The following is a 24,754-nucleotide window of genomic DNA, read 5'->3' on the forward strand; positions in this document are numbered from 1 at the left end:
ATTTCTAAACTATAATATTAATTATTAAATCCTTGAAACATACCGTTTTACCAAAAATTTTGCTCCTAGGTTAATTTATTATGTATTTGCATTTTGTACGCTAGAGTCCAAATTTATCCCTGAAAAATCTATGATCCCTTATTACTAAAAAAAAATAATGTGGACCCCATATCTCACTCACACGCAAGAAAAAACCGTAACTACTAACAACTTTCTATACTACCACAACTACTTAAATCACTTTCACTGATAATACACATAAAAGATCCCCTCTTTCTCTAGAATCAAGAAGCCTTTCTTAAGCAATGCAATTATCATTTCATTTCATTTCAAAATGAGATCTTCATCGAAACTAACCTTCTTTTTGTTGATAACAATCTGGGTTTTCTCTAAAACCTGTAATGGCCGCGTCTTTACTTTCAAGATGCACCACAGATTCTCTGATTCATTCAAGAATTGGTCAGGTTTGACCAAAAACTGGCCCGAGAAAGGAAGCTTCGAGTACTATGCAGCATTGGCTCATCGTGATCAGATGTTAAGGGGGCGTAGACTCTCTGATGCTGATGCATCTTTAGCTTTTTCTGATGGGAATTCAACCTTTAGAATCAGCTCCTTGGGATTGTATGTTCTTTAAACTTTTTTGCGTTTTATTGTCAGTTACTGTCAATTTATTTTTATTTGTTTTTGGGATTCTTCAATTGGGTTTTAAGAAATGGGTTCTTGTTTCAGTGATTCTTTAAGTGGGTTTTGAAAACTTTATTGTTTTAGTGATTCTTGAATTGGGTTTAATTTTCCAATCCTTTTGTGGGTGAATGTGTAGCTTGCATTACACAACAGTGGAATTGGGGACACCAGGAGTGAAGTTTATGGTGGCACTTGACACAGGAAGTGATTTGTTCTGGGTGCCTTGTGATTGCAGCAGATGTGCACCTACTCATGGAGCTAGTTATGCTTCTGTATGTATCTCTTCTCAGTTCTTACTTTTATTTGGTAAATGTGATTTTTTATTGAATGTAGCTTTGTTAATTCATCTTGTTTGGCTTTATCTCGTCCCTCGTTGTAGAGTTTTTTAAGTCTTTGTTATCTCTTATTAATTGGATACTAAATTGGAGACTAGAGGTTATTTGCATTTAATCTGTTTGACAATGCTTAGGTTATTAGACAGCTAAAGGAGCACTTGGTGGTATGATGAACAGTGGCCTATGAATCTAGATGAATGCATTTTTACTGCGTCTATATCAAATGCTATTAGCTGCTCATGGTTGATTTTCTACCATGTGTGACTTATTCTAGCAGGATTTTGAGCTTAGTATATACAACCCAAGAGAGTCATCGACAAGCAAAAAGGTCACCTGCAACAATGATATGTGTGCACAGCGTAATCGCTGCCTTGGAACATTCAGCAGCTGCCCTTACATAGTCTCTTATGTCTCTGCTCAGACGTCTACTTCTGGGATTTTGGTAAAGGATGTTCTGCACTTGACAACAGAAGATGGTGGACGAGAATTTGTTGAAGCGTATGTCACATTTGGGTGAGTTATTTTATCTTCTAATAACAATTTTAACACCTTGCCTCTGGATAGCAATGTTCTCTCAACATGCTTTGGGTATAGGTTGAGATGAATATGCAATATGAAATTTGCAGTTGTGGCCAGGTTCAAAGTGGTTCATTTCTGGACATTGCTGCTCCCAATGGTTTATTCGGGCTGGGGATGGAGAAGATTTCTGTTCCTAGTGTCTTATCTAGGGAGGGATTAATAGCAGATTCTTTCTCCATGTGCTTTGGACACGATGGAATTGGAAGAATCAGTTTCGGGGACAAGGGTAGTCCTGACCAGGAAGAGACCCCATTTAATGTTAACCCAGCACAGTAAGTGGTAATTTGTCCTTTACTTGATGCTGATAGTCTTATATAATTGTCTTGATGGCAGGATAGTTTTTCCCTGACCTGTGTCTGGAACTGTTATGCAGCCCAACCTATAACGTTACTGTGACTCAAGCTCGAGTAGGAACCATGTTAATCGATGTAGAGTTCACAGCTCTTTTTGATTCTGGGACTTCTTTTACATACATGGTCGACCCAGCCTATTCAAGGGTCTCGGAGAAAGTAAGTGCTTCAGAGGATGAAGATTGATTTTGCTAGTCTATCTGAATTACCAAATCACTGAAATTTAGTTCTTATGCTCCTTTACAGTTTCATTCACTGGCACGAGATAAATGGCGTCCACCTGATCCCAGGATTCCTTTTGAATATTGTTATGATATGAGGTTAGGCATTATAATATAGTGAAATAAAGTAGACATGAAGCCTTATCCATCATCACCTGCCTAGTCCCTATCCTCTGTAACTGTATCCTTTTTCTTGATGATGGGCAGTCCTGATGCAAATGCAAGTTTGGTACCCAGTATGAGTTTAACAATGAAAGGAGGAAGGCATTTTACTGTCTATGATCCAATAATTGTGATCTCCACTCAGGTAATGTTTTACTCTATATCCTTTTACCATGATCTGTGTTGTTTACTGTGATACTAATAGCAAATAATTTTCCTTTCAAATAATTGCAGAACGAGATTGTATATTGCTTGGCCGTTGTCAAGAGCACAGAACTCAATATAATCGGGCGTAAGCATTGCTTGCATTTTTATGTGTTTATAAATAAGAAAATGAATGCGTGTTTCAGTATTAAATCAAATGAATGCTACACTTGGAATCTAACTGATTTATAACAGACACAAGTTTGAATTCTTTGTGTGTAGCAGTCCATGGTTAAGGAAAATTATGATTTTCAATCAAGGATAAATTCTAATTTGTTTCATTTCTCCTTTTCCTAATCAATACACTAGGAAATTCAACTTCTATTTTTGAAAATAAAAGAATAAGAAGCTCTTAAATGAATTATATGAATTCTTGATCCTTGTGCAGAAAACTTCATGACTGGTTACCGTGTTGTATTTGATAGAGAAAAACTTGTCTTGGGATGGAAGAAGTTTGATTGTAAGTGTTACTTTCATATATGTTCTGACTGTTAATACATATTTAAAATGGCATCACTGAATGGGGAAACTTCTTGCTCTAATGCAGGCTATGATGTGGAGGATTATAACAATTTCCCACTGCAACCACATGCTTCCATGGTGCCTCCTGCAGTTGCTGCTGGACTAGGTAGCAACTCTAGCGCAGGTTCAGCAAAAGAGGCCAGTAATAAATCTCCAAGTTCAATTGCATCTACATATTGCTATAGCCTTACTTCTGTTTTCACTAGCTTGATATCAGTCTTCCTTATATGTTTCTTATTATAATCACTGCTCTGTTCATTTATCAGGCCAGTTGTATGATCATTCTTTAGGGTAGCTCTAGATCCTTTAGGTTACAACACCTCTGTATCATATTGATAGAATATCACCACCCCTTTTTGATAATGAGATTATGTAATGCTGCTTTGTATAACTTCCTTTTGCCCATTTATTCTCTTATTCTAATCACCTTTTATTGACCAAGAATATATGGTCCTACTTTAGAATTTCTTATTGAAAAGGAACAGCTTCCTCTTGTATTGTATCGAGTTGCTGTACAGAAAACGTGTGCATAGGATGCCTTTCCCCGGTTACCTGCCTGGATAAATAAAAAAGGACTATATTGGTTGTAGTTATATATTGGCTTACAAAAGTCTTCAAAATGAAGCAAATCTTTTGGACTTTTTGATGAAGACATCAGCTTATACAAAGCTCAATTTTAAAATCAGCAGCCTTAAGTCTTGCCGCTGTTTTAGGGTTTAATGACTTGGAATCCTGTTACCAGAAGCCATTTGGATGACCATAATATATATATATATATATATATATATATATATATATAGAGAGAGAGAGAGAGAGAGAGAGAGAGAAACTAAAGGGTGGGGGTTTCAAAGTTCACCCACACCCATTGCAATAATAATCCAGTTTTTTTTTTTAATTATTATTATTGAATTTTGGTTATGTTGTTTTTGTTAATTTTATTTTTTAATAATGAGGTAATCAGGAATTTAATTTTATAATTTATTTATTTTTATTTTTTCTTTTTATAAAGTTAGTTTGGTTTGTAGATTTGTCAAGGTAACCTAAGTGGCCTCGGTTTATAGGTTTGGTGAGGATTTTCTTATCATCTATTTTTTTCTCGTATAGTTACAAAAATTAGTTTATGAAAAGAGTCATGTTATTAAATTTTATAAAATATATGGACTTGTTCATAAGTTTGACTAGTTGACTTGGTTCGCGGATCTTTCTAGTTTAACTTTTTTTTTCAGATTTCATTCATGGATATTGGGTTAATTGGAAATGACACTTTTTAAAAAATATATTGAGATCATGACAAATTGGATCAATCTCGACTCTCCCACAACCTGGGTCATGAATTTTATTGGATTTATTAACTTTTTTTTTTTTATAAACTTTCTTTCAATGTTGTCAAAAAAGCTAGTTGACTCTTAAAATTTTACGATTTTACGAGTTAACATATATTTAATGTGTCAAATCAGATTAAAACTCGAAAACTAGTAAAATTGGTCAAACTCGGTCAAACTTGTTCAAACTCAATAAAACTGATTTTACAAGTTTGAAAAAAATATAAAATTGTGTATTCTCGTAATTTTTACCTTTAATATTTTCATTGTTTTAAATTTACTTTTTGCAAAACTTATGCAATTTGATAATTAAGAGCTTGATTTTGACTATAATTATTATAAGTTTTTTTAATGATATAAGTTATTTGTGGATTTCATTTCCTTAAAATTAAAATACTTATTCATTCTTCATACTTTCTTATGTAAACTATTAACATATCAACTAATATATTACTCTTTTTTAGCTAGCAAATATATAAAATAAAAGTTGTAAATTGACATGCTTGACTCTTGTAGTAATTAATATTAAATGATCTATCAAAATTTAAAGGGACTCGTTTATTGTAAATGACAAAGTAAGCGGGTCGATTTGTGTAGAGAAATCAATTTGAATAAAATAAAGTTTAGACTTTTCTATTGTTTATTTTATTTTTATTTTTATTGTGTTATATTGTTAATTACTACTTGATTGAAATTGTTAATATATAATTAGTTAAAATATTTTACTTACGATTTTACAATTCGAGTTTACGATTCATGTTTATATTATATATTTTGTGTCGTGTCAAAAAAACGTTTTTGACAACCTTGCTTTATTTATTGAAGTATATAATAAAAATAGATGCTCGTGAAATTGAGCATCAACCTTAAAATAAACATTTATTTCAAACCTTGATAACCTTAAAGAAAACAAACAAAAAGAAAACATGCAACTTATTTCTCAACCAATTAAATATTGAAAGAAGAAATAGAAGAAAAAAAATCAATAAAAAAAATTAAAGGAAAAAAAAAATATTTAGCTAGTGGGTATCTCTTTAAACCTATGAATTAAGTAACCTAGGCTAGCACATTAAACCTGTGAACCAAGTTATAGATTCTATTTGAATTATAATTTTTTTGAAATTATTTTTTATTTAACTATATTTTTGCAATCATTTAATGGAAGCATTACTACACAAGTACCATGTGACTCATCGAACTTCCACAACCTACCCTTCTCAAACGAATCGCTAAGCTGAAATTTTAAATTGAAAAATCAAGTTCATTTTGGAGAAGACAGTGCAACCTAACTAGCAAGATTAAAGTCTGCGAATGGGTGATACACTTTGGGTTATCAGATTGCTTATAAATCACCTACAGTAATGTCACCTTATAGGATGATTTACAGGAAAGCATGTCATCCTGCAAAGCTAGATCCATTAGAGTTTTTATTTTCAATAGTATAAATACTTTTTGTAAGGATAAAATATCCATACTTGATAATACTTTTTTTGCCAAATTTATCCTGCTTGTATGAGAGAGATTCTCACATTTTTTGTTTCTCTAATAAACTAAATTGACTTATCAAAGATCAACTAGTTTTATAGTGTTTTTCTTATGCTTCTTATTCGTGAGCTAGTATTCATAGGGTGAGGATTTTATATCAATAGTGTTGGTGTTTTGGGACATGTTTTCATTGTATCACACTCCTATTAGACATGTTTTGACTTTCTATGATTCATTATCAATCATGTTATAGGTTGTGTGCTACATGATCACGAGATTCACATCACTTTGATTTTTGATTCAATTGTGGGAGAGAAATTAGCAAAAAATAACACTTGTGAACCCCTCTCCTATAAAAAAACAAATTAATCCTCTCACTCGCCTCCCATAAAGGTGATGTGAAAGAATAGGGAATGATTATAAGCCTAACACCTACCAAGCCTGAAAAAAGTGCCTAACAATCCTAATTGGACAAAATCAGACATAAAATGACACATGAAAACATGGAAAAAGAATAGGCAACATGGAACCAAAAGAAACGCTTGTCTAGTTCCATGATAACAAGACTTGAACAAGAGCAAGAGAGAGACAAACTAGGAAGAGATGCAAACAATTCCAAACCAACAAACTATTAAAGCTAAACCCACCATCGCAACTCTCCCAATACATAACTAATGATTGAAAAGCTCAATAGTAGGAAGGTGTATTTAAACAATGATGACCAATTTACATGAGTTGTAATCCTACCCAAACCATAGCAAAGACAAAGAGCAAAGTTCTGGAGCACACCTACTAAACTAAACCCATCAGTAGCCAACTTTTCGAAGCACGAAGCTACATCCTAAAAACTCACCTCAAATAGAAGACAACTAGATTGGTGGGATTGTGCATGATGGAGCAATTATATAATATATTTGATTAATCAATAATTCATTTAAAATCACTAAATTTGACATTATGGTAGCTCTTAAAGTTATGTTTTTTTAAGAAATAATTTAAGTTGATGCTAGTTGGATTAAAATATATATTTGATTAAAATTATTATTGAAATTGTTGTTGAATTAAAAAAAAATTCAACAGTGTTTGATTTAAATTATTCTTGAAAATAAAATGATTAAAAAGAACATGCAATAATTTCACAACTTATATAAAAAGTATGTGATTATTAATACATAAGAAATCTAGCAAAACAATATTAAGGTCCTAGTTTAACAGGAAAAAAAAAAGTAATAAATGTACTAATTGCAAAGTTGATCCAAGTAAGAATGTAAGCAATATTAGTATTTATACATGTCCTAAAATATAAATTAATTTTATTGTCCTATTAAACTAGCTACAATTCTATCATGGACATCATCAATTTGATATAATGACTTTGTGAACAAGACATAAGAACAAAATTTGGATTGTGATGAATATGGTTTGCCTCAAGTATTCTGTCTTATTCAGGGTGGCTTTGCAGTAAGCATGATACTGCCCAACGACTTTGTTTTCATGATGTGAAGGCTTGTGAACACCAAAAATAACTTAATAAAAACTCTAAATTAACTAGCCAACGTTGATATAAAGGTGATGAATTAAATTTTTGGTCTAGATTTTTATTTATAAAAAATATTCTCAAATAAAATAGGTCTGACAAACATATCAGACATGAAAAACTTGGACTTGGTATCCAAGCCCAATATAACATGGGTCTGGAAAACATGCCAGACCTAAAGAACTTAGACTTGACAGTCAGCCAAGCATAAGATAATATGAATTTAACAAACATGTCAAACCTAAAGATTGTTTGTAAGACCCAAAGAACTTGGACTGGGGGTCAACCATGCCCAAGGTAATGTGGGTTTCACAAACATGTCAAACCTAAAGAACTTGAACTTGGAACTCAGCTAAACCCAAGGTAACGTGGGTCTCACAAACATGTCAAACCTAAAGAACTTGAACTTGGAACTTAAAACTCAGCCAAGTTCAAGGTAATGTGGGTCTAACAAACATGTCATACCTAAAAAACTTGGACATTACCAAGTACTAAGGCTATATACTTGATCTTAGACAATCCCCTACAATACAAGTATAAAAGACGTGATAAACTACCATGCATCTTCATCTAGAATAATCGTTCATATTAAGGTGATAATTTTCCTATACTTATAGGTTTATACAAGTTATCTTAAGGTACTTACCATACTCTTTCATTAATGATATTTAAGAGATATTTGCCTCTCATTAATGTCATCAAAAGCAGGGGACTTTTCAGTCTTTTCTTTCTTCTGAAAACAACAACGTTCAAGGGGTATAAATACCTCGTGAACCATCCAGCTAAAAGGTTCATAACTTTTCATCTCTTAAGATAAAAGGTACATAGATTTCAGAGCATTAACCAACTTAAAACTCAAGAACAAATATTTTTGTTCCTTGAATTTAAGGTTCTCTTAAATCATTTATTGCCTTAAGTCATTTTATACATTTCTCATAAATATATTTACTTTATCATCGGAGAGTCTTTAAATCCCCTAATTGGGACCTTTTTTTGCAGGTATTCAAGCTTCTATTATTGGCCTGGAGTTCCTTAGATTAAAATGAAGAAATATAAGCACTTGAATATATTGATTAATTATCATTCCAAACACTGAATAATCTCTTAGTTACGTATCTTGGATTTTGAGACATCATCAATGGCATCGTCTGTGGGAAAACTTACTAAAAGTCATATATAACTTCATTGTTTAACTGTTTTTCCTTCATTATCATTATAAATAGTAGATGATCAGGAAACTTCAAGGATAGGATGAGTTATTGATTTCCTTGACACAATAGATAATTAAGCCTTTGCACAGCCAATCCTTTAATAACTTATGGAACAAATATAGCTCCTCACCTAGGTAGTGCTAGGAAATCAACAAGAGAGAAAAAATCCACCTCAATGAGTTTCAGCTCCTCCTTAGCAAATTGCTACATCTCTCCACTCACCTCTACAACAACAGGCCTTACCAAGTATCCATAGATGATTACATTATCCAAAAAAATGCATACAAAATGATCTAGTAGAGGGTCTTCAACCTTAAAGGTCATCAACCCATTCCAAAGAGTATACACACCCTCATGATGCTCAGGCACAAAGTGGTTTTTCTAGGCATCCATTTAGGCAGCATAAGAACTAGGTTCTCTGTCTACATGTCATCCTACACCAGAGACATCAAGTTCATTTGAGCCTAATAGGCTTAAGAATGGCAAACAGTTAGAAGAAGAATTCATTCATAAGGATGTTTAACACTCCTCATCGTATTAAAGATTCTCTGTTATTCAGACATGTGGTATGCACATGTATACCCAAAGATTACATCGCTACCAAAATGTACCTAGATAATTATGATGGGCTTACAAATCCTAGGGAATATTTACAAAATATATACAACAATCTGGAGCTAGTTATTCAAGATAGCCATGTCATATGCAAGATTCTCCCTACAACCTTTAGAGGTTTAGTAATAACAAGGTACAACAACCTTGAACCAGGTTCAATTGCCAGCTTTAGTGACCTATATGCCAAACTAGTGGCACATTTCAATATAAAAATTCCAACTAAAAAGAGTTCTATCGAACTCTTTGGAATCACCCAAGCGGAGGATAAGTTTACAAGGACATACCTCAAAAGATTAAACAAGGGGAAAAACCTTGTGGAAGGAGTTATATGTTCTACTAGATAGAAGATTACTAAAGGTGAAGCAAACCATGAAAAGCCACATTCGAGTAAAGGAGGCAAATACACTAAGCCATGGCTCCCCTTGTTTTACCAAGGACAAACAACCAACAAAGCCCCCCAAACAAGGTCTGTAAACACCCAACAAATAAAATGAAAGCAAAAAACAACCCCACCATCACTGCTGATTGTTGGATCAAAAGCGACATATTTTTTCACTCCTTGTTACTGTCAATAGTGACATAGTTTTTCATTGCTAATTGCAGGGTTGACAATGACACAGTTTTTGCTGTTGATTGCTGGATTAGCAACAACACAATATTCATTGCCGCTTATTGAATCAAAAGTGACGCAATTTTCAAGAGTTAAGAGGGGAAAACCGGCCTTGAAGTAACTAAAGGGAGGAGAAGAACAAACTTAAACCAGCACCAAACACCCCATCTCTTTCAAAGGGGGTATAAATACAAAGAGAAGAGAGAAGGTGACCTTTCCTTTTCCCAAAGTGTGTCTCCATCAGCTGCATGCTCCTTTTTCCCCTTCCTCTTTCCCAATAAAAATTTAAACTCAGCCAGCTGCAGATGCCTCTATGAGAGTGAGAGTGAGAGAGAGAGAGAGAGAGAGAGAGAGAGAGTTGAGAGAATGCTAAACAACTACTTATAGGGAAGAAGGAAAGAGGCTAGAATCGGTAGGAAGAAACTAACCTAAAAAAAGAGAATCGATAGAGAAAGAAGAAGAGGGAGAACCAGGAGAAGGAGAGAAGGAATACTATCAAACTATCCCAAATCCATTTAGATTTGAAAAGTATGGGCCATGTAGACCCTAGAATAAAAAATGATGAAAAAAACCCTAAGAAAAATTAACCTAGGACCTCTAGTCTAATTGTGAAGGAAAAATTGAAATCAACTAAGAGGATAAGGAAACATAAACAAAATGAGGCCGATTTACAGAACATTTAAACAAAGAAAAATGAATAAATTGAATGAATAAAACATGGTAGAGGGTTGGCTATAGCTAAAGAGTTTGCTAGAGTACATTGTGTAATAATTTGCATGTGGGTGTTCATGTTAAAATCATGTGACTCTGTTTGAATCTAATGACATATTATGTGCTGGAATTAAATTTGCATGTGTGTGTTCATGTTAAAATCATGTGATTATGTTGGAATATAATGACATATTATATGCTGGAATTGAATTTGCATGTGTGTGTTCATGCTAAAATCATGTGACTTTGTTGGAAACTAATGATAAATTGTGTTGTCTATAGTAAATCAGCGTTCGCTGCCAAAATTGTATTGTGTACCGCGAATCAGCGTTCGCTGTCAAAAATTGAGTTGTCTACAACGACTTAGTGTTCGCTGCCAAAAGTTGTGTTATCTGCAGCGAGTCAGTGTTCGCTGCCTAAATTGTGTTATGTGCAATGAATCAGTGCTTCCTATCAAAAATTTGTGTTGTCTGCAGCAAATCAGCATTCGCTGCTGAAATTGTGTTGTCTGCAGCTCACAAAATTATGTTGTGTGCAGGGAATCAGCGTTCGCTGCCAAAATTATATTGTTTGTAGTGAATTAGTGTTCGCTGTTGAAATTTTGTTATGTGCAGCGAATCATCGTTCACTACTGAAAATTGAGTTGTGTGCAGCGAATCAGCATTCGCTGCTGAAATTGTGTTGTGTGTAGTGAATCATCGTGCGCTACCAAAAATTGTGTTGTCTGAGCGAATTAGCATTCGCTATTGAAATTGTATTGAATGCAACGAATTAGAGTTCGCTCCTGAAAATTATGTTGTGTCTAGTGAATCAGCGTTTGCTATCAAAATTTTAGTTGTCTATAGCAAATTAGCATTCACTGCTGAAATTAGCATTCTGCAGACAACTCAATTTTTGGCAGCAAACGGTGATTCGCTGCACACAACACAATTTTTAGTAGCGAATGCTAATTCATTGCAGACAACTTAATTTTCAGCAACAATTTCTGATTCGCTGCAGACAACTCAATTTTCAGCAACGAATGCTAATTCACTACAAACAATACAATTTCAGCAGCAAACATTGATTTGCTGCAAACAATACAATTTCAGCAGCAAACATTGATTTGCTGCAACCAACACCATTTTGACAGCAAACGTTGATTCACTGTAGATAACATAATTTTAGCAGCAAATACTAATTCGTTGAAGACAATACAATTTTCAACAGCGAACGTTGATTTAATGCACACAACACAATTTCGACAGCGAACTCTAACTGGGTGCAAACAACACAATTTGTCATTAGTTTCTAGTAGAGTCACATGACTTTAGCATGAACACACATGCAAATTCAATTATGGTACATAAGCTGTCGATAAATTCTAGCAGTCACATGATTTTAACATGAACACCCATATGCATATTATTACACAATGCATTTTAGCCAACTCTTCATTTACGGCCGGCCCTCTACCATGTTTTATTCATTCAATTTATTCAATTTTTTTTTATTAAGTGTTTTGGAAATTGGCCTCATTTCATTTCTGTTTCCATGTCTTCTTAGTTGATTTCAATTTCCTTTATGGCTAGCTTAAAGGTCCTTGGTCAATTTTCTTAGGGTCTTCTTCTTCATTTCGGTTCTAAGGTTTCAAGAACAAGAGCAAGAAGACTACATGGCCTATACCTTTCGAATCTAAGTGGATCTGGGACAATTTAATAGTATTCCTTCTCTCCTTCTCTCGGTTCTCCTCTTTTTTTTTCCTTTACTGGTTCTTTTTTTATGTCAATTTTGTCCCACCGGTTCCAGCCTTTTTCCCTGTTCCTCTAAGCAGTTGTTCAACCTGCTCTCAAGCTCTCAACTCTCTCTTTCTCTCTCACTCACTCACTCTCACAGAGGCATCTATAGCTGGCTAAGTTTAAATTTTTGTTAGGAAAAAGGAAGGGGGCAAAGGAGCATACAGCTGCTGGAGACAGAATTTGGGAAGAGGAAGGGTCACCTTCTCTCTCCTCCCTATATTTATACCCCCTCTTAAAGAGTTGGGGTGTTTGAGTGTTGGTTTAACTTTGTTCTTGTCCTCCCTTTAGTTACTCCGAGATTGGTTTTTTCCCCCCTCTTAACTCCTAAAAATTGTGTCCCTGCCGACTCAGCAATCGACAGCGAAAAACTATGTTGCTGCCGATTCAACAATCTGCAGCGACGATGGGATCATTTTTTGCCTTCATTTTTATTAGGTTCGTACATTCCCTCATCAAATGAAACTTGTTGACACAAAAATCAATCATTTTGGTAACTGAAACTGATGTCAACCAACAATTTTCTCTCTTTACCGCTAAAATCCGATGACTTTCTCCTCCTCTCTCAAACCAAGAACTAAAAAATTAGGAAAATCAAGTTTTTGACCAAAATTGATTTTTCTTGGAATTTTAAAAATTAGAGGCATCTAAAATTTATAATTAAGAAAGTATAAGGACTACAATGAATGTTTCACAATAAGTTTGAAAATATCACTCATTGCCTCCGCTTTTTTCACTTTGATCATCTATCTTTTAATCTCATCATTTTATTGCAAATTAACTTAAATTGACCTTTAATTGGATCCTATAAGGGCTAAAATAAAGTTTACAGATAAAAAAAAAAAATTGCATCGTGGTAGTCCACAATGCAATGAGTTTGTGTCTATAGTGGTATGGGATATAATGTTTTGCCCATGCTTTTTAGATTTTAGTTAACTAAATCATTGGTCTGCATTACACTGTAGGTTAGATCAATTTTTTAAAACTTTGAAAAAAATCCAAGCATTACTAATGTTTTTTCCGGTAGAAAATAAATTCATGGGAATTCACCTGATCAACTTGGTGGGTACAAAGAGAATTCAGATTACTAGCAAAAATATAGTTTAACTAAAAAAAATCAAGATATATATTCTTAAAAAAATATTGAGATAACATTATACTCATGTCAACCCAGGTTACATGTCAAATTTGTAACCATAATTGTAAGACCATGATAGCTCTACAAAAATAAATCAAAATTAATTATAAAGTCTAATTTTTAATTAACTCGATGTAAAAAGATGAAATTAAAAAAAATCAATTAAAAAAACATAACAAAAAACAACATGAGTCAACCCGAGAATAACCTGCCGAATTAGCAACTCAAGTCATTAAATTGGGATAACTGTATAGAAAAAAAAAATCAAATTAAATCATGAAATTCAATTCTTAAATCAACCTATCATTGAAGAATGAATTTCAAGAAAGAACTCAATTAAAATAAAGGACATAAAAGATGACCGGAGTCAACTCAGGTTAACACGACAAACTTGTGACTAGGGTCATGAGATCAAGATAATCTCAAAAAACCATATCAAAACAAATCATAAAACCTAATTCTCAATTAATAAAATACTAATGAATGAAAATGAAAAACAAATCAATAAAAAACAAAAACAAAATAATCGAGTCAACTGGGTTAATATATTAAACTTGAAAACTGGTTCATAAGGTTAAGATGACCTAATAGAAAATAAATCAAAATAAATTATGAAGTCTAATTACAACAAACTAAAAGTTAAAAAATAAAATTAAAATTTTATATAGGATAAAAAAACAAAAACAAAGCAATATTAAAATGAATAATACTTTGTAAAGTGGTGAAAATTAAAAGCAACATATCTTTTAGTGTTTTGTTAATAATCCAAATGCTTGTAGTTATGTGACTAGTTGCATGCTGTTATAATTAAAGTATGTTGTGATTGCAGTGTTGTGTAATATATTTGAAATAAGTTTGGAAGTATTTTTTATTTAGAAATGTATTAAAATAATATATATATTTTTTTTTAAATCAAGACATCAAAATAATTTTAAAACACCAAAAAAAAATTAATTTAAAGTAAAGAAAAAAGTAAATAAATATTTAACTTTTTTCAAAAATACTTTTGACACACAAAAACAAACCATACATATCTTACTATAATTTTGAAAGAAGAATTTCCTTATTTTTCAAAGTTGCCAATTGTGAAATGGTTTTATTTGACTAAAATTTGAGAATACGTGGCAGTAACAATGATACTTTCTCGACAGAGAAGGGATGATTTAAAAAAAAAAAAAAAAACTAATATAGAAATTAAGTTGAATTAATTAATGTGACAGGATTTATTACTCATTTAAAAAAAAAAAAAAAAAAAAACCTGTAGGAACATGCAAAACATTTTCTTTTCGGAACAAAGAGACTAATGAACTCGAGAGTAAAGAGTAAGAGTTAAAATTGCTATTAATAACTAACTCTGTTCACATCACATTTTGAGCTCCAAAAACATATCTACACAAACTCATTGATTGTAATTCCGCCACAAGTGATTACGCTGCGAGTCACAAATTAGGACACCAGGACTGCACATGAAGGTTTGCACCACGAAGGCCTGATCCTCCGTGGAACCCCTCAACTAGCAAAATTCGAGGTGGAATGCCATGAAATATAAACGACAGGTTGATACAGCAAATTCTGCCACCCTCAGTTTTTTCTCTGGTTATTAGCCTTTTTGCCCCCCTTGGAACTCTTCCCTGAAGACGATTCCACTAATATTGGCAAGAAAGCTTCATCCTTGAGTTCATTTGATATACATAGCTGCTCCACCGTGTTTCCCGCTTCCAGGGACACCATCAAATCCCTAAGCTGCATGTCAATGATAATATATCAATTTTAATCTAAATTGCACATCTATCTTTCCTTGTCTATGATAAGAATAGGATACGAAGGATGTCCAAAAAAAAAAATCACCTGTTCTTCCAGGTCCTGAATTTTATCGTCCTTGATTTTCAAAGCCATTTTCTCCCTGAAAAAAAGGTGATACCACCAAAGTAGAGTTTGGTAGGAATATAGGAATTCGAGATGTTTTCAATATGCATTTTTGGCAGCAAAAAAACGCAGGAAATGGAGCAAGTATTGACTGAGGTGGGACTGTTGATGGTTTTCAACTTTCCTAACCAATCCACGTAGCATTTCATGTAAAACTAACACTGCCATCATTTCAAACATGGCCAACATAGAAAATGCAAAACTGAACTAATGTATAGAGAAAATTTAAAACATGGAAAACATCTAACTATTAACTCAATAGCAAAGACTATAAAAACTAATTTTAACTTCCACATCACACATTTTGTAATAGAAACTTAGGTGAATACCATGCAATAATGCAAAGTCCAAACACAGGATGAAGGCTTTTGTTATAAACGAAACATACCTCTCTTCAATTTCCAATATCTTTGCCTTCCATATCTCCTGATTTTTCACTAAATTCTCATTGAGCTACAAGAAGAGAAAAGAAACGTGATAAGTTGTAAGCTTAGCATTAGACTTGGAATTGGAAATATATCACAAACAATGATACAGAGACATAATTACACCTCCTATCATCCTAACTAAACACAATCCAAAAAATTCCAAAGAAGCCCAATTTCACACCAGAAACTGGGACTTACATCATCAAGGAATTTCTTCTCTTTTATACATCTATCCAGCTTGGCCTGAAACTTCTGTAGTTTTTGAGCAATAGCCTTCTTAACAGCTTTAGAAATTTCCCTTTCAGTTTCTTCTTCAACTTCTTCCAGCAAGGTCCCAAAAAACTATCAAAAGAAGATATATTACTTCAGAGTACCGAAAAAATTAAAGCATAATGTATAACAGACTAAAAAGCACAAGCCAAGGCAGACATGGCCACATCATAATGAAAATTATGTTGAATCTCCCACATAGGCTCAAAAGGTAACTCATTCAATGATGGAAAGTTGAAGAATGCACTTACAAGATTTTGGTTCTCAAGTTGGGTTGCAAGGAGTTCATTGTACTCATTGACAATCTGTAATAAATTTAAATAAGATTATTTATAAAAAAAAAAAAATAGAAAAAACAATTACAACCTTTTCAAAGTAACACAGTAAACATTACTGCTTCAACTTTGCTGTTCAAAAGAGCCTCACTAACTCCGGAGTCTGCACAGTCACAACCTCCACAACCATCATAAGCATGCACATTGGGGGAATTCAACTCAACTAACTTCCCATCAGTTTTTGATTGAATCAGTCGGTGTACATAATTGTCTCCAACATAATCCCACACACGTTGTGTGTCCAATTCAAGAGAATAGCAGTGTTGTGTTTCTTTCCAATGTTGTATGGCGTGTCCTCCTTTATACCTGCACCAATATTTTTTGTTGAAAGAATGAGACTGAAGGATGTGCTTAAAAGAAGAAAAGAAAAAATCAATCCAGACATAAGAGGAAATTGAAACTATTACCTGCCACAGCCAACAAAACCACATAAAACACAAATCCATAGATTCTCAGAAGTTTGACATACAATACAAATTGATTTTTCAGGTTGTTGCTGGCAGTATCGGCAAACCTGAAAGTGACATATAAATAACTGGTTAGCTAACTTTATAATAATCACAGAAGCAAATACAATAAACAACTGTAGCTACATAAGTCTATTGGCTAAACAAATTAAAAATCCTAATCTAAAATTAGCATAAGCAAATAGATGTAGCAAAGCCAAAAGGGATTGAGACGGAAATTCTGCTTAAGCATTTCCTATAGAATCCATTTCATACGAAAGCAAACATTTATCATATCAATTTATTTTATGCAAATTGGCATATCGTATAATTAATGAAAATTACCAAACTTTTTAGAAATAAAAACTTTTAGAACTAAGAGGATAATGAAGATTATAAGAGAATCAAATCAACAAGGGATTTTGAAACTAAAAGATGTGGATTAGAACTTTTAGGAACCAAGATGGCTTGTTGAAAATTGTACAAACCAAGCAGATAGCCAGTGTAATTAGGATTTTAAGCTTCTAGAATCCAAAGTTTGCTGAAGTCTCAGCAAGAAATTTGAGAAACCAATGGCCAAAACTACCACTTCAACTATAGTATTGCCTAAGCACAACAACAAATACACCATGCCCCTTAGTATCAGTTGAACTTCTTGATTAAGTAGGTGGTCAGTAACCAAATAAAGTTTCAGGTAAGTTTTGATGAGCTCAGAAATTATCACATCGTTATTATCATAACTACTAAGTTTTTCCCTAACCATTTACAACCCTTTATATTTCTCATATTTTTCCAATTTCATTAATTTGTGCATCACAAAGAATGACTAGTAACCTCTGCAATTGCCTCCAAATACAGTGCACTTAAGGAATTGATTTTTATTTTTAAAAAAATTTTCAGATCAAACATGGCATAATATTTTATGATTTTGAAAAGTAACAGTTGGACTCTTCAGTGAAAAAAAAAATTGGAAATGAAGATTTCAGGGCACTTGAATCATAAGTACTATGTGGAAGGTTTGTGAATTCTTCTCTATTAAACTCGATAAGTGTAACAGGCTACAACTCATACAAACAACAAATGCCAGTAAAACAAGATCTACTCTAAAGATTACAATTTACAATATATGAGCAATATATGAAAGGAGAGCATGAAATTGAAACCTATCTTTCTAATTAAACCATAAAACAATGCTATATGGCTCATTTGTAATTGATCTCTAAGAAATTTGATGATATGACATGCTACAATCCATAAAAACAGAAAATATCAGGAAACCAGCATTTACTCTGACAAATTACATTTGCATACACAGTATAGAAAATGGGTAGGATTTAGAACAACTTCAAGCTGAGGCATCAAAATATTTAGTGCATGCATGGATAGAGGAGCAGCAAAAGACCTTATATAGTTTATTACAAGTCTAACTTAAATTCAACACATGAGATATCTCAACACTGTATCCCAATACAATGTGGTTAATTTCAAGTACTTTTGAGGGACATTTAAAAGCCCCAAAATACTTGTTAGTTGCATCTCAAGTACAAAATTGAAAGGATTTAAACCTACCACAGGTTAAATTATTTTCTCATCATTCTACTTTCGAACTGGTTCCCAGACATTGCACATGCACAAGCAGCACAAAAATAAAGTGCAAGAAAATCAGGATATAGAAGAACTTCTCGCTTAGGCAAACATGGACAGAGAAGCAGAAAACAACCTTACATAAGTTACATGTCAAATAAATCTGCATTTGGGCATTAATCGATCAAAGTCAATCCTTGGGATACTTGACAAACTGTATACAATACAAAGTGGTTGATTTTCAAGTCTGTTTGAGGCTGACTAAAAAACCCAGAATACTTCAACAAACAGGAACAATTTAGTTGCATCTCAAGTCCTGGGACTGAAAGGATTTGAATCTACCAAAGGTTAAAATATTTTCTTATCACTCTACTTTCAAAGTGAGCCCATAACTTGCACATGCACAAGCAACACATAAACAAAGCACAAGAAAAATCAGAACCACTCACCGGACAAGAAGAGTCTGTCCATTTTGAAATGCAAGAGCAGTGAAAAGAATGATTACAGATAGTTGTAAGAATTCCACCCATGTCTTGGTCTAGTCTCTCTGCAACATGAAGAGTTAGGAACATCTCCCACAGCATATGTTAGTGATGCATGTTACAATATCATGTGTGTTAATTTCCTGTTGAATAATAAATACAAAATAACAAATAAGCTACACAAACACAAAAACATTCTCCATTGTCTCATTGAAATTATATCAAGTTTAGACTCACAAATTCCTTAAGCATCCAAAGCTAGGCCAAAAATACATAATGGTTAGATACACAAGGTATACCTGAGATATTGCTTATATTACAGTAGTCTCCATGTCTTAGCAACTTCTAGGTGGGAGCAAGGAGGATGAAAAGAAGAAAAGATATGAAAATGAGCAAGCAAAGCCACTTCAGCTACTGAATCTCAAATTTTACCAGTACAACTCAGAACAACATAGTAGATAACAGTTCGGGTTTCCAGTTAACTTATGAAATAAAATTGAGAAGCAGACAAAGAGTATATTCTAAAGCAAAGAACCCATGAGAAGATCTCTCTTTGACTTATCCACTTGCTTTCTCGGCATGTACCTTACCTGCTTGATTGCATCAAGTTTTAATCTAGTAATTATTCTTTTTACAACCACCACTAGGAGCTGTGTTTACAGAAACTGGAATCAAAATAGAACAATTGTGGAAAAAAAAGATACATTAGAAATATTTGGAACTTGCCAAATAGATAGAATTTTCCATGACCTCTCAACCTAATTAATGTCACCATCCCAACTTAACACCAACCCCCTCCCATTCTCTCCTGGTAAACAACAGGATTAACTTAAAGAGAACAATGAGTGCATCAGTAACCCCTTTAGTTAATGAACTCTGTAAGAAACTAACTGAACCAAAGAAACGGCGCACTGGAGATCACAGGGGAAATTGTAAAATGTATTCATACTTAAACAAAGACCATGCAGCACTCAATAGATGTAAAGTCCACTAAGCAAAGAGATTACTGCTTCAAAGTAAACAGACAAGCAAAAAGGGCATGTTTTTCTCTTAATAAAGCTTATCGGCTTTTCTAGCAATCTTGTCTCTTACTGAGCATACAGTTATCATGTCTTATACTGTCCATCTTTTCCTATAATAATTTCAAATTCCATTCTAAGATACGAAGCATTATCAAAAGGCAGATTTGCAATGATAACAAAACATACCAAGACAAACTGGACATGAAGGCTGTTCAGCTGTGCTTGTTGTAGATGGCTGAGAGTGTTCAAGTGAACCACTGTAACCGGTGAACTGGACATCAACTGTGAAAAGCACCTGGCACACTTCTTCCTGTATGAATACTAAAATGAATAGGTAACAATACAACAAGACAACTAATTTTAAGAAATAACTACAAAATGAGAGCAGCAGGATAGAAATTGTTAAAGACAAAATGCCTACCTCCAAAGAATTATATTGTCTACCATTGAAATGAAGGTAGAATTTATCAGAAGAGTCTTGAGTGTCAAATCTTATAAGTATACTATACTGATCCTCCATTCTGTCTAACCTAACATTCATTGCAACAAATCAATACTTTGACACGAAAGAAGAATTTTTTTTAAATAATTATTGAAATCATTAATACTACCTAACAATTCGCATCTCCAAAATGTGGTGAATAAAAGAAGCACAAAACTGGCAGAAATCAGCATAAGTCATGTGGTTTGGCACTCCAATCACAGCCACAAGAGGTTTCCTTCTGACCTATGCCATTACCAACAAAATTAGAAATCATTAATCTCATCATCAAAACCAAACACACAAACAAATATAAACTGATAACATGCATACAGGGAGATCTGAAATGGCATCGTTGGAGAAAAGGTGCATGACGCCTCGTGTCTCTTCAATCCTAGGGTTTCCAGAGGAGAAAGGCAATGCCTCACTCAATGACGACGATGATTCCTCAGCTGTAAGTTGCCAGAAGTGGTCCTCTGGCGAGGCCCTGCTGACTGCAGCAGTGCTTGAGCTGGATGACATGACTGTTGAAAACATTAACAACTGTAGTAGTCATCATCAACTTAAAGCCTAAAACAAAAACATTAAAACATTACCCAAGAAAGAACATAAACATCGACAAATGGCCCAAAATCCATTCAACCCTCAACTTTTCACGTCTCAACCCAAATATCAGGCCCCTGAGGCTCAAAACAACATTGTCTCAACATCCATCACATGAACCCGTTTATTGAAGCAAAGATTATGTATTATGAACAAAACAAGAACCTACAGTCCCTCCATTTTAATAAAACACCAAGAGGAGCAGATTTATTCGAAACAAAATAAAAAAACCTCCAGATTTAAGCATAGTAAGCAGACTTCGAGAACCCAAATCCTGGATATAATAGTTTTCATGCTATGCAACATGGGGACAAAGGAAGCCTAAAACAGACCCAGCTGAAGCTGAAACCTTTTGACACCCAGAATTGCACAAATAATACTACCCTTCTATTCAAACCCCCACAACCAAAAGGACCATTTCAATGTATTCAATAGAAAAATCACACCAAGGGCCTCTCTTCATGTATCGGAACACTAAAATACTTCAGCAAACATTTCGAACGCTCAAAAGTCCTATAGGAGTTCCCATTACATCTCAAAAACAGAAACCAAACATGCGTTTAAAGATATCAAAATCATTCAAAACAGAGACATGTAAATATGCGTTTGAGGAAGCAATTAGGCAAAGGGGGCCATACCTGCAGTGAATGATTCTGATGGCCTTCACCAACTCTGAACCAACAGCCTTAGGGAAACCTGGTTGATTCGACCCAAAGCAAAGAGCGGTTTTGAGATGCTACCAGTAATGGATCGTGGCTGTGGGAAGAGTTGATGTGGTAGCTGGCGGTAGATGTTGCTGGGGGCTGCTTGAGGTGCGTGGTGGTGTGATCGTGTGCTGCCTTTGTTGAGGCAGGAGATGACGACGGTGGAGAGAGGCGAGCGGTGGTACTGTGGTGGTGGAAGTTATCTGTTGATTGATTCAGTGGCGGTGGTTTTTTATATTCGATCCGGTTTCCCAATTTACGCATTTTTTAAGGACCGGTTAACTACACGCAGAATCCCTGTAATTTTAGTTGACTTCATCAATTAATCGCCTTACCCAGATATTATTCGATAGCACCGCCCTTTCTGCACATAGGTGTAATGATAAAATATAAAAGCAAAAAAAAATTTTAATTGATGAAATTTTAAATTTATATTTTAAAATTTACTAGTTTAAATCTCATAAATTTTAATGTCATTAAAAGTTTATATAATCATTAATTTTAAAACCTGTAAAATTAATCGAGATACACACAAACTAACTCGAATACTCACTTTTTATATATATAAAAGTAAAAACCCTAATATAGTCATGCTCTTAAATATATACTATTAAAATCTTTTTAATTAAATTCGATTTAAAAATTGTAAAAGTTCTATATTTTAAAACTCTTTAAAAATAATATAAAAATAAATTAGTTATCAAATAATTCTCTTTAATTTGCTTTATCTTTAATTTTATGGTTTATATAGCATCAAAAATATATAAATGATAAGCATTTGAATTTGATTTTGTGTGTAATCTATAGTGATTCTAATGAAGGGGAAATAGAGGTAGAAAGTCAAGAAAGTTTGGTTGATGAAAGAGCCGAGTGCTTTATTGTTTAAAAATATCTGAAGTATTGAGCGATTTTTTTAAAGAAAATAAGATAAAAGAGTTGTCCAAGGTGCTACATGAAACAAAATTAATCAAATTGTATTATAGAATATATATTGTAAATATGTTAATTAACTTATCTATCAATTAAATTTGATTTAAACACTATAATTAAATTCATTTTTAATTTTTTTATAGTAAATTGGTTTCAAGCATGCAATTAAATTTTATATTCATTTTAATTACTAATTTTTTTTAAAATTTTATCAAGGTAAAACTACTCTAAAGCTCCTATAGCTTAGTTATTTCTTACTTTGTATCCATTCTTTTAAAAATTATTGTTTACATCTTGGGTCAACTTAATTTTTAATTTTGTATAAAAAGATCAAAGTACCCTTATATATATTAGCACCATCCAAATACATATCAATTCATTATTTCGTATTTGATTTTCTTTTCTCCCTCTCCATGAATCTTTCTCCACTAACATATAATCAATATAAATCAAAATAAAATCTTCTCTTTAAATTTAGGTCTTAGTGATGAGAAACTTTAAGAATAGATGCAGGATAGGAAGTTACCATGAAGCATACCAATTCAATGATGCAGAAATAAGGACAGCAAGAGGATGATTAAAGAATAGGGAGGTAACATGTAATGAAATAAGATATGAAGGGAATTTTTTGTATAAACCAATTATGGTCAGCAACTCTATTTATATAAGATTTGTATAGATATATAAGAAGTAAATAATTACAATGAATTACAAGAATGATCATTAGATAAAACTCAACAGTTCTAGTCAAGGAATCATTTTTCAATTGTTATAGAATTATTTTTTTGTTGTTATGGGATGATGACATGATCATTTCCTTGCTTGATTATTTTCATTATTAGCACAATTTTCTTGATTTGATATGTGAAATTGATAATCACTCACACATTTCCTCAAACACAATAGGTAGGAAAACATGTTGAGTTTGTTTCAAAACCATAAAAACTAAGAAGAGGACAAGCCTTTAATGAATCAATCTATAATCTAATTATTAATCCATTGAATTGAACATGAAGAGCTTCTCATGTTGCATGTTCTAGCACAAAATGATAATCAACTTCTATATTTTTTTTTTGCTTGCATGGAATATTGAGTTAGACACAAGATGATTATCATAAAATAGGATAGGTGTAACACCCCACCTCGCTAGCAAGATATTGTCCGCTTTGGGCCTCCTATTCCACCCAAATCCAGGATTTCCACCCAGGTCCCCCTCACGGTTTTGTTCTTGGCAGCCACGCATGACCCCAAAATGTGTCTTACTAGTCAAGGTGAGCATGCACTTATAAGACCTTGGCTCTGGACGCTCGCTTCCGATGTGGGATCTTACAATCTCCCCACCTTAAGACGAGCCGTCCTCGGCTTTGATACCAACTGTAGCACCCCACCTCACTAGCAAGATATTGTTCGTTTTGGGCCTCCCAGTCCACCCAAATCTAGGGCTTCCACTTAGGTCCCCCTCACAGTTTTGTTCTTGGCAGCCACGTATAACCCCAAAACGCGTCTTACTAGTCAAGGTGAGCATGCATTTATTACAAGGCTCTAACTCTGGACGCTCACTTCCGATGTGGGATCTTACAATATGAGGATTAGCCAAGAACATACCTGGATCACAAAGTATGATGAGAATCATTAAACAACACCATAAGATCCATTACATGTATTAATTAGGTCTATTACAAAGTCAAGAACTAAGAAGATTAAAGAGACATTCAATGGGATAACTCAATATATTTAGGCCTATTTTCATCTAATAACTATGGTTCTTTTATTCAGGTAATTGTTAGGTCAGGTTCTTTTCAACTTAATTTTAGCTTTCTTATTCAATCTTGATTGTAGGTTTTAGGTTGCTTACCTTTTCGATTTGCATCAATTAGTATTAAAGCTTGGCTCTAAAATCAAGTTTCATCTATCTATCTTTAAATTAAGTTTTTTGTTCATGTTTCGATTCTTGTTTTACATTGTTAGGTTCAGTCTTTCTCTTAAAATTATGAAACTCTAGTTTCTTGTGTCTTGAGTTTTGGTTTTTTCTCTAGTTTAGCTTAGCTTTATGTTTTCTTTTAATTATATATAAAAAAGAAA

At 33.4% G+C, this 24,754-nt stretch overlaps 2 protein-coding genes across 7 annotated transcripts; one reads left to right on the plus strand and one right to left on the minus strand.

Annotated features, from left to right (window-relative positions):
- Positions 1–235: 235 nt before the first annotated feature.
- Positions 236–3,501, plus strand: LOC118045585 (aspartyl protease family protein 1). Of its 2 annotated transcripts, none has more exons than XM_035054250.2 (10): positions 236–621; positions 821–956; positions 1,294–1,532; positions 1,646–1,870; positions 1,972–2,107; positions 2,195–2,268; positions 2,377–2,476; positions 2,566–2,623; positions 2,924–2,995; positions 3,083–3,501. In XM_035054250.2, exons 1-10 carry the CDS (start codon positions 335–337, stop codon positions 3,298–3,300), a joined length of 1,545 nt encoding a protein of 514 aa, XP_034910141.1. In that variant the 5' UTR covers positions 236–334; the 3' UTR covers positions 3,301–3,501. The 2 variants fall into 2 exon arrangements, with proteins under 2 accessions (XP_034910141.1, XP_034910142.1); XM_035054251.2 differs by having other exon boundaries at positions 237–621; positions 1,297–1,532.
- Positions 3,502–14,777: 11,276 nt separating this feature from the next.
- LOC118045566 (BRAP2 RING ZnF UBP domain-containing protein 2) lies at positions 14,778–22,101 on the minus strand. Of its 5 annotated transcripts, none has more exons than XM_035054226.2 (13): positions 21,677–22,101; positions 20,769–20,978; positions 20,566–20,681; positions 20,376–20,484; positions 20,141–20,264; positions 18,900–18,997; positions 16,828–16,934; positions 16,480–16,726; positions 16,337–16,390; positions 16,014–16,157; positions 15,776–15,840; positions 15,310–15,364; positions 14,778–15,204 (listed from the first exon to the last, which is right to left on the minus strand). In XM_035054226.2, exons 2-13 carry the CDS (start codon positions 20,970–20,972, stop codon positions 15,043–15,045), a joined length of 1,485 nt encoding a protein of 494 aa, XP_034910117.1. In that variant the 5' UTR covers positions 20,973–20,978; positions 21,677–22,101; the 3' UTR covers positions 14,778–15,042. The 5 variants fall into 5 exon arrangements, with proteins under 5 accessions (XP_034910117.1, XP_073266575.1, XP_034910118.1 ...); XM_073410474.1 differs by having other exon boundaries at positions 20,769–21,005; XM_035054227.2 differs by having other exon boundaries at positions 20,769–20,959; positions 21,677–22,100.
- Between the last annotated feature and the right edge of the window lie 2,653 nt (positions 22,102–24,754).

The sequence above is a fragment of the Populus alba genome, chromosome 7 (genome assembly GCF_005239225.2).
Source record: "Populus alba chromosome 7, ASM523922v2, whole genome shotgun sequence".
Taxonomy (NCBI): domain Eukaryota; kingdom Viridiplantae; phylum Streptophyta; class Magnoliopsida; order Malpighiales; family Salicaceae; genus Populus; species Populus alba.